This window comes from Squalius cephalus (genome assembly GCF_949319135.1).
Source record: "Squalius cephalus genome assembly, chromosome: 15".
Classification (NCBI taxonomy): domain Eukaryota; kingdom Metazoa; phylum Chordata; class Actinopteri; order Cypriniformes; family Leuciscidae; genus Squalius; species Squalius cephalus.
Genome location: NC_137136.1, coordinates 24,596,526 through 24,607,063, shown reverse-complemented (window position 1 = coordinate 24,607,063; position 10,538 = coordinate 24,596,526). Strand labels below are relative to the sequence as shown.

At 35.1% G+C, this 10,538-nt stretch overlaps 1 protein-coding gene across 1 annotated transcript in view; it reads right to left on the bottom strand.

Moving 5' to 3' along the window:
- Positions 1-338: 338 nt before the first annotated feature.
- The window catches only part of LOC307171808 (carboxypeptidase Q-like), a 62,663-nt gene continuing 52,463 nt past the window's right edge, over positions 339-10,538 (bottom strand). Inside the window, exons 7-8 of the mRNA XM_079893668.1 lie at positions 6,899-7,100; positions 339-852 (exon numbers count right to left, since the gene is read on the bottom strand). Of these exons, the coding sequence (XP_079749794.1) occupies positions 692-852; positions 6,899-7,100 (363 nt within the window). The 3' untranslated portion in view covers positions 339-691. The remainder of the gene's footprint in view (positions 853-6,898; positions 7,101-10,538) is intronic.

Below are 10,538 nucleotides of genomic sequence, written 5' to 3'. Positions count from 1 at the left end.
TCAGATTTAATAAATATCTTCAATTGTGTTTTAGTGATGAATGAAAGTCTTTTGAGTTCAGAAGGGCATGAGGGTGAGTAAATTATTTTCACCTAACCTTTTAACACCTTCTCAAAAAAACAACACAAAAAAATATATATATATTTTTACATTAGAGGAAGGATGACTGGATAGCAGCATTTCCATTACCTTGTTTGTTTTAGGAAAGCGGACCTAGGCTTAGTTTCCAAGGGGAAGTCATATGATCTGATGAATAAGACCTATTCATGGAAAATGACATCATAACAGCATCACACTGTTTATCACTGTTTATATGAAATTTTGAAACCAAGACTCTTCAAATTTTTGTCACGGATTGCTGGATGCTTTATTCAGTTTTTTAATGTACATTTTAAGATTATTAACTGCTTATGTGTAGAAATTTGTCAAATCAATAAATACATTACAAATAGGAACTCTTTCACATTCTAAAAGAATAATAAGACAATTAAAAAAGAAAATTACACATGTATCAAAGTAGCAGTACATACTACATGACAGTGGAGTGATCAGGAGTGTATCTGAGGTTATGATAAAGTCAAATCAGAAAAAAAACATCAGGCTGATAGAGAATTCTCAAGGTAGCGGTTTGATCGACCGGCTGCTGTAAGCTGATGGACAGGGGTTTGTTCAGGCGTTTATGAGAGACTCACTATCTGGGGAGCATTTCCTCCAGGTCAGCGACCACGTAGGCCACCACAGCCCAAACAGCGGAACACAGGTTCATCTCCTCTGGGTTTTGGACGCTCATTGTATCACCGTCGCTGTGGTGGAACCAGAAGTACCGCTGGTCTGCAGTGTGCAGGCTGGCGCCTGGGGAAAAAAAGACAGAATGAACAGAACAGTGAACAGAGCTGAAATGGTGTGATTCTGTGTTTCACATGTGTGAAAATTCTCCTTCTGCGTCAGAATATTAAAGAGCCTGGATACGTCTGCTCTTTAAAATAGTTCACCCATCATTTACTCGCCCACATGTAACAAACCAAAAGTCCATGAAAACTGAAACTAAGAACAAACAATATGTGTGACACTATACAGGGAAAATTAGCGCGAGAGCACAATCCCATAAAAGCACCAATGGTAGTGGAAAGTTCTGCGTGTGATCTGCTGACGGGCAAATTAAAGAACACAGACGCAGCCGGATCATTTGCATAATGACCTACCAAGAGCAGCGCCAATTAGCATCTGGTTTAAGACATGCTTTTTTTGGGCGGCCAATAAATTGACTAGAGCAAATCTTTATAAATCACCTTGCATGATTCATCTAAATATTCTCTTCCCATAAATTCTGCATCTGAAAGGGAAAACTACATATGCATATGCAATATGTTGTATATACTGTCCACGCCATTTCAGCGCAAATTTTTCACTGCGTCTCTTTAGTGAATCCTCACAGTAGTTTTTTTAATGGCAAAAGAGCGCTGGCGAAAACTGTTAGTAAATCTGGCCCTAAATGTGAGCAGGCATTTATTCATCTCACTTGCACAAAAACAGATTCAGTTTTACTCAGAATGAATAAAAACAGTGAAATGCAAACTCAAAATACTACGCAGACATGCAATAATTAAATATGTTAAATAACACAAAAAATGTATTGACCAATGTCTTTGCTGTTGACCTTCAATGATCCAATTAAACCATACTAATAAGCAAAAATGACTTTGGATAAACATCACATTTGTGTTTAATTTCATTTGTAAGAGTGGTGAACTTTCTTCTGCATCCTATTAGCTGCGCATGTACAGGCATAAAATTTCATTTCCTTTAGCCTTAGGCTTATTTTTTGTTTTTGTTTTTTTGTTATTATGTCCAGCCCAAGTCAGCAAAAGCAAAGCAAAAGTGATGTAACATTACTTTCCATAAAAAGTAACTGAGTAACGCAATTAGTTACTTTTTTAAGAGTAGCGCAATATTGTAATGCATTACTTTTAAAAGTACCTTTCCCCAACAATTGTAAGGTGCTAAATATATTTCAGAAAGTACTTATTTCTGAACACTGTCATATTTCGTTCACATATTAGATGGATGTGGTTCTCAGTTCACTGATTCAGTGGTTGTTGCAAGCAAATTGGTGGAGAAGATTATCGGTTTTGTTCTGTTTCTCACACAAAGCTATCGTATGCTTTGAGAATACAACACAAGTCACATCAACCCTATTTTATGATTGATTTATGGTGCTTTTGAGTCGTATTTGAAACTTGAAAGCTCCAGACCCAATTCATAGTAAATGCATGGAAAAAAAGACTTCAGAATTTTTCTTCTTGTGTTTCACTGGGGAAGGAAAGTCATACGAGTTGACATGGTGAGTAAATTACCATTAATTTTTGTGCTATTACAGAATGACAGAATGCATTTTCTTTCTTTCTATTTACTTTTAACTCTGAATGGGTTTTCATATTTCTAGGCCTTGATCCAAGTGATGCTGATGAAAAGCTGACCAGCCAGTGACTCATTAACACAGCATCACTCATGCATAATCATTTTTAGATCAGTGTGCCTTAAAAACGTTTGCTATATCCCACTGCAGGCCTCATTCTCTTTGTTTGGAGGAGCAATAAAACATGGAGAAACAGAATCCAGAATGCATGTGGTTGCAGTTATGCAGCAAACAGAGTGCAAGACTGTTTGCCTGCCATCTATTTCTGTACTAATCCCATATGTGAACAGGCACCAGCCACAAGATTCTTTATTCCCCTGGAAATACAGGGACAGTTTTGTTTGACCTTAGAAGGGTGCTTGGTGAAGCATTGCTTATTCTTTGCCCTAGAATCAATAGTGTGAGGTGTGGTGCAATGCACGCTACAGGGACACTTCTAAAGGGCAGTGAACAGAAAGAAACTGCACAGGGTTGAGGCTATGTTCCAACAAACCTCAAATGTAAACACAACTCAGGGATGTTTTTAAAAATGTATTTGGTTAAATATTTAAAGGTACACAGTCATTTTTGTGTATGTTGTATTGTCTAATATGGATCTAACTGTCTGTCTGTCTGTCTGTCTGTCTGTCTGTCTGTCTATCTATCTATCTATCTATCTATCTATCTATCTATCTATCTATCTATCTATCTATCTATCTATCTATCTATCGTTCAAGTTTGGGTTCAGTAAGATTTTTAAAAAGTGAATACCTCTATTTAGCAAGGATGCATTAATTTGATCAAAAGTGACAGACTTTTACGTTATAAAAGTTCTATTTTAAATAAACGCATTTTATTTCTTCTGAATAAAATGTATCACCATTTCCACAAAAATATAAAGCAGCACAACCGTTTTTAACTGTTTTATTAATAAGAAAGGTTTCTTGAGTAACAAATCAACATATTTTAATGGTTTCTAAAGGATCATGAGACAATTCTGAAAATTGATCACAGGAATAAATAAAAGTTGAAAATATATTAAAGTAGATTTAAATTGTAATAATATTTCCCAATATTACTAATTTAGCTGTGTTTTGATCAAATAAATGCAGCATTGCTGAGACTTCTTTCAAAAACATAAAACAAATCTTAATGACCCTAAACTTTTGAATAGTATCAATCTTTATGCATTGATACATTGATTTTACAGTACTTCAATCCAAATTAAGGAATTGAATTGGAATCTATGGAATTCTCAACTTAATTCTGAAAAGTGCACAAACCTGGTGGTGAAAATAATACTGCACCTTTAACGCTAAAGATAAATGCTCACAATACTTCATCGTATTTTCGGTCCATTCTACAACATCCGACAGCAAATACAAACCGTATCAAACTCCGCTTTTGAGTTGGTTAACTGCCATGACTGTAACAGAAACCATCTTAACTTACAACTTTAAACTTGAGAAGAGCTGTTCTTGGAAATAGATGCCAATATTTCATGTTTGAATTTGCAGCTTTGTCAAGAGGAAGAACTACAGAGCAACCAAATGCAGCACAAAACTTGAGAGCAGCTCAAGTCGCTCTGTGTTGCTTTGGCTGTTTAGACAGCTTTGCGGATGATTCATTTGTTTAAAGTGTTGGCTTTAAACTTCAGTGGAATTTCACCATACATTACTACATGCCTCCTGCTGTGTTCATTTTTCCTGCAGTGATTGTCATAGTCAATTCATCTGATAACACTGTGTGCATTAGGGGAACAACCGATCCTCTTGTGTGCCACAGTTCATTGGTGGTTAAAGCAATCAGGCTGGCGACTACAGACATTAATGAGATTTATCCATTCTTATGCACAAGTAATTTAATATGATGATGAGAGAGGCCAGTATAGCTGCCATGCTTGACTTCACAAGATCTAACGTATGCTTATACAGTGAAGTTACAGAGTCTGAGAGCATGTTATAAAGCAAAAAACAAAGAAATGTTATGACAAAAATGAATATCAAATATTTATGTCATGACAACTCTCAGAGTGTTTGGCATGGTAATGGATATGACAATGTTAATATGTTTGGTTTTGGTTGAATAGATCTGCTCAATGGCTACCGTCAACTGTCTGGTTACCAACATTCTTCAAAATATCTTCTTTTGTGTTCAGCAGAAGAAAGAAACTCATACAGGTTTGGAACAACATAAGGGTGAGTAAATAATGACAATATTTTCATTTTTTGGTGAACTATCTCTTTAAGGAAAAAGTAGCCTGCTCCATCTAGAGCAGGGTTCCTCAAATCCAGTCCTGAAGGGCCACTGCCCTGCAGAGTTTAGTTCCATCCCGAATCAAACACACCTGAAACAAGCCAATGAAGGTCTTCAAAGTTACTAGAAAATTGCAAGTAAGTGAGTTTGATTGGGTTTGAGCTAAACTCTGCAGGACAGTGGCCCTCCAGGGTTGGATTTAAGGACCTCTGATCTAGAGTATCATGTGAAAAATAATAAAAGGTCAGATGTTCTTACTTCAGCTGAAGAACAGAATGCACTTTGGATCATGCTGGATCATTAATTATTCATTTAAACTTTTTACTCAAGTTTTATGCTGAAGAAAAAATAATATAAAATTTAAATGGAAAACTATTTATTAAAGGTGCAGTGTGTAATACTGACAGCTAGCGTTTGAAATAAATGGATTCTGCAGTCCAAATTCAAAATATTGGAGTGAGTTGTTTGCCCTGCCCCCTCCTCTCCAGACTCGACGCTCATGCGGATTGCCAGATTGAGGACATGAAGCAGGAGCGAGTGCAATTGACAATGAAATCTGAGGAGACTTGCACACTATAAGTTGATGAGGTAATTTCTCCGCATTTGAATATGCTCCCTTTCATAGAGATTTTTATATGGATGCCGAGGCTTTAAAGGTAGGGTAGAATCTGCGATCTCTGACCCAGTTCATTTGCTTACGTCCATGGCTACAGTACACTGTTTTCCTTTAACTGGCAACCCAGAGTGTCAAAACAATATTAAATTGGCAGTGGGCGGGATCACACAGACCAAAACAAAAACAGACATTCCAACACGGAACAGACAGTTCAAAATAGAATAACTGGCTGTAGCATTGCTTTTCGGAGAAACGAGTATATGAACTGAACATTCCTAAATCTCTGCAAACATAAAGGTAAGGTAGAGAAGTCACATCTAATGCTACAAACATATTTTACCTTTGGAAATATCGAAGATATTGTCACGGTTTGTTATTTTAATAGCAATAAAAAAAGATCAATAGTCATAAAAAGCTAGTGCTGCATGTTTTCTGAGTATGAAAATATTAAATGATACAGTACATTGCACCTCTCCAAATCTGCTCCTGAGGGTTAACTATGAGAGCTCACTGTACTTCACTTCTGCCAAGAATTCTAGGCTTTTCAGAGCTAATTTCACAGATCATTGGCTGAACTCAAACAATTAATGCAGTTCTTTCAAGTCATTAGACTGCTGACGTCCCTTGCAGTTTGTATGAGGGAGGTAGAAAAGTTGAAGATTGTAAATGAAAAGAAAAACATACAAAAAAACAATACAAACAATGTGTCAAACCATGACTGGTTTAAACCTTTTAAGAGAGCGGCTTCTTAACTTGAATACAAATTAAAAACTTGAATACAATTACAAAATGTGAACATTGTTCATAAATGATATTCATATATCCTATTTGCTAATCCACTGTTTCCACTCATATTTCAGATGAAGAAAAGAAAAAAGCTGTTCAAATTTTTGGGGTCAGTAAGATATTTTAAATGCTCACCAAAACTGCACGTAATTGTTTCATTGTGAAATATTGCAATTTAAAATAACTGCTTTATATGTATTTTTTAGCAGCCATTCCTCCAGTCTTCAGTATGATCCTTCAGAAATCATTCTAATATGGTGATTTGCTACTCAAGAAATATATAAAAAGAAGGTATTTTGATGAATATTTCAACTGTTTTAGTCCATTCAATGAAAGTTAAAAGGGTCCAAAATGGCATTTTTCACATAAGAAACAAATACAAAAGAAATACAAGTTTGGAATGACATAAGAATTTTCGGTAACACCTTTTTTGGATTGTCCCTATAGACATTTTGTTTTGTTGACTATAAGTAATGTTGCACCTACATGTCACCTAACTCACATTAAAGTATTAGACTGTCTGCTTAATATCTGCTAACTCTTTATTTTGATTCTCCCCCAACAGACATTCTACTGACTATAAGTAAATACATAAGTACATACATTAGCAACTTATTCTACTAATCCTAACCCTACCCTTAACTAATAGTCTAGTGAGAGTTAGTTGACACGTAGGTTCAACGTTACTTAGTCAACAGAATGTCTAAAGAGGACCATCAAAATAAAGAGTAAATTAATTTTCATATTTTGGTAACTGTCTTTCTAGTAATGCTGTTTTACTTTGCTAATTGTAACCAATCACAAGGCAAGAAACAAGACTGAATTCTGCTCTAGATGAAACTGACCTGGAACCCCAGCCTTCATCCACATGTTAATATCTGTTCCCTCTCCGTGTTCTTCAAGCGACGTGACATTGATGGCAGCCAAAAGTTTCATCACCTCCTTCATGATTGCCCGAGCTTTGTCGCTGCCAGTGAATTGCAGTCCCAGAGGGCTGAAGGTGCCCAGATCAGACTCCATAACCAGGTCAAAGTTTGAGATGTTTGCCTTAGGAAAAGTAACCACAAAACCAGAATATAATATGCAATTTTAGGGAAAGCTAAAGAATATTTAAAAAATATTATTTAAAATAATATTATATTGTACAATATGTATTATATGATGTTTTATAATCAACCCAATATAAAGTAGCACAGAATGATTTTTTGTTAATCTGGTTTCTTGTATCTGCCACAATTTTTTTTCCTACTAAAAGAATGATGGTTTGTTTCATTCTCAGCAGTGAATTGCCAGTCCACGTCATAGAAAGCTCTACCAAATATCTACATAATTGGATGCAATACAGTAAAAAGTTGGGTCAGAAGCCAAAACACAGCATTTGAATCCTGCTTGGGCTGAAACCACCGCTCTATGATCAGAATCCAACCTCATAAAGTAAAAACGAAATCCCATGGCAGTGCGCAGATACAATAGAGTTTTATGTCCAGATGCTGGCTAAATTGTTCCATATCATTAAGTATCACTTTAACAGCACACAGACCTGACAAATATGGTTTATTGCACTGTTGCTCCAAAACCAGAAGAGTCCAAGTAAAACATTATTGACAGAAATTTCAGCCAATTTGCTCCTCCAGCTAAAATTAGGATCAATTCTGAGAGTACTTTCAGCATTAAAACAGACACCACACAGACCTGGTAAAACCTTTTTGTCAGATGCCATAATCCAACACAGTAAAATAGGCTATTTAAATAATTATAAACAGAACTAATTGTGACGGTACTGTGTACTTTCAGGATAAGAGATCCTGATTGAAGATTTCAAAAGTGCTCTCAAGGACAAAAGAGTACTCACATAATGAACAGAGAAAAATGTCCTACATTCAATTTCTTAAAAGTTCTGTGCTTAACTGATACAGTCGTGATCAGAATTATTGGCACCCATGAAAAATACGATCAAAGAAGGCTGTGAAAATAAATCTGCATTGTTTATCCTTTTGATATTTTATTTTTAAAAAATCACATAAAACCTAACCTTTCATTTAAGTAAAACTAATTAAAAAATAAATGTTTTTCTTTAATACACATTGCCCACAATTATTGGTACCCCAAAAAGTCCTATGAGAGAAATATCTCTGAAGTATATTCCCCTTCATATTTACAATATTTAGTACAACAGGGTGACTAGGAACATAAAGTTAGCCAGCCAAGACTTCCTGTTTCACAGGAGTATAAATATGAGGAAACACAAAGGTGATCATCCATCACAATAGGTAAAACAAAAGAATATAGTTCTGATGTGCTGAAAGTGGCAAGAAAATAGCTAAAGCATTGAAAATTCCCATTTCCACCATCTGGGCTATAATTAAGAAGTTCCAATCAACAGAAAATGTTATGAATCTGCATGGAAGAGGACACATGTTTGAGTGGCCAAAGACTCTCCAAGGATCACAGCTGGAGAATTGCAGAAAATAGTCTTGGGGTCAGAAAGCCTCAAAAAATAACAGCACCTATCACCACAAGTTGTTCGGGAGGATTTCAAGAAAAATCCACTGCTCTCATCTAAAAACAAACTTTAGCATATTCAGTTTTCAGACACTACTTGAACTTCAAACAGGACTGGGTTCTATGGTCAGATAAAACAAAAAACAAAAACAAGAGCTTTTTGGCAGCAAACACTCAAGTTGGGTTTGGTGCACACAGGGATAAAAAAGTACCCCCCATGTATATGATTAAATATACTGCTGGATTTTTTATGTTGTGGGCCTATTTTTCTGCTGGAGGCCCTGAACTTCTAGTTCAGATACATGGCATCATGGATTCTATCAAACACCAACAGATGAAAAATCAAAACCTGACTGTTTCTAATAGAAATCTTCAAATGGGCCATGGTTGGATCCTCCATCAGGACTATAAGCCAAAACAAATATCAAAATCCATACAAAAATGTGTCACTGAGCACAAAATTGAGGTTCTGCCATGGCCATTCCAGTCCCCTGACCAGAATCCTATAGAAAACTGAAGAGGAGAGTATATCAGCATGGATCTGGGAATCTGAAGGAATTTGAGAGGTTCTGCATGGAGGAATAGTCTCTGATCTCTTGTCAGATGTTCTCCAAACTCATCAGGCATTATAGGAGAAGACTCAGAGTTGTCACCTTGGTAAAATGAGGTTGCAAAAAGTATTGAATAAAAGGGAGTCATTAATTGTGGCAAATGTGTATTAGAGAAAGACATTTATTTCATAATGAGATTTTCCCCCATTTAAAATAGTTTTACATCAATAAAATGTTAGATTTTTGTGAATGTTTTGAAAGAAGGTCAATAGGATTAATAATGCAGATTTATTTTAACAGGCTTCTTTGTTCATATTTTCCAAATGTGCCAATATTTCTGACCAGGACTGTATACCTACATTTAAAACTGTTTTTCAAAATACATAGAACATGCCATATTGTTAGTAGACAACTCAGGTGTATCACATATCATCTGTATCACATTCTAGAACAAGGTCACTTCATGATGCTTTAATAACTAATATTTTGGTTAATATAGATATGGGATTTACTAATTACATTCACCAGATATTATACCGTACAAGAGTGAATGACATAAGAGTGCCAACAATAAATAAGAAGAGAAAATTCTTAGAAATCTTAGAAAATAACTGTATTCTTTGTATTCATGTTGGTTTCATATGGTTTTGAAAGTTTTGAGAGAAAAGTTTCAATTTAATCAAACTAATAACGTAACCATTAAGTATAAAGTGACTACATATTAATGCTTAATATAATTATTATTATTATTATTATTATTATTGCTACAAAACATGAACTTATGCATGAACATCATTAGATTTGGGGGGTTTGCACCTCATGGCATTTTACAGCCTGAACTTCTCCACAAATTATTTGATATTTTGAAAGACTTTAAGACCTTGACACAGTGTCACGAGTGTTTCTCTGTATGACATAAGTTCCTTTGTTTTGTTTTTTTTGGCTTTATTTCTTCATTATTTTATCAGGACAGTTGTGTCACCCAGACATTTTTTACATAAATGTCAGAATATATGTATGAATTGCATTTTAAATGTCGCATGTCTTTTTGAATATATTAATGAGATGAGCAAATAAAATTAGTGCCATGTCACTGACATACATATTAAATTGGTAATTAATGAATATTTTTCAAACAACTACACTGACAAGAAATTTATTTTAACTACCTACAGCTCTTGGTAAGATAACTAACTATATAATCCATCTGAAACTGAACATTATCACAAACTCGGCCATAAAAAAGGAAAATAAACTGTCAGGATTAAATCTATATTAATGCATCACAGCCTATCTAACAATTAATCAATGCAAACATGGGAAAATCATCTATTTATTAATATTAAATATCCATAATATTTTCACGTTACTAAATTAGCAGTTCCCCTTCGTCAGTCACTCTCTACGTATGCCAGAGGTGATCTGACGATAT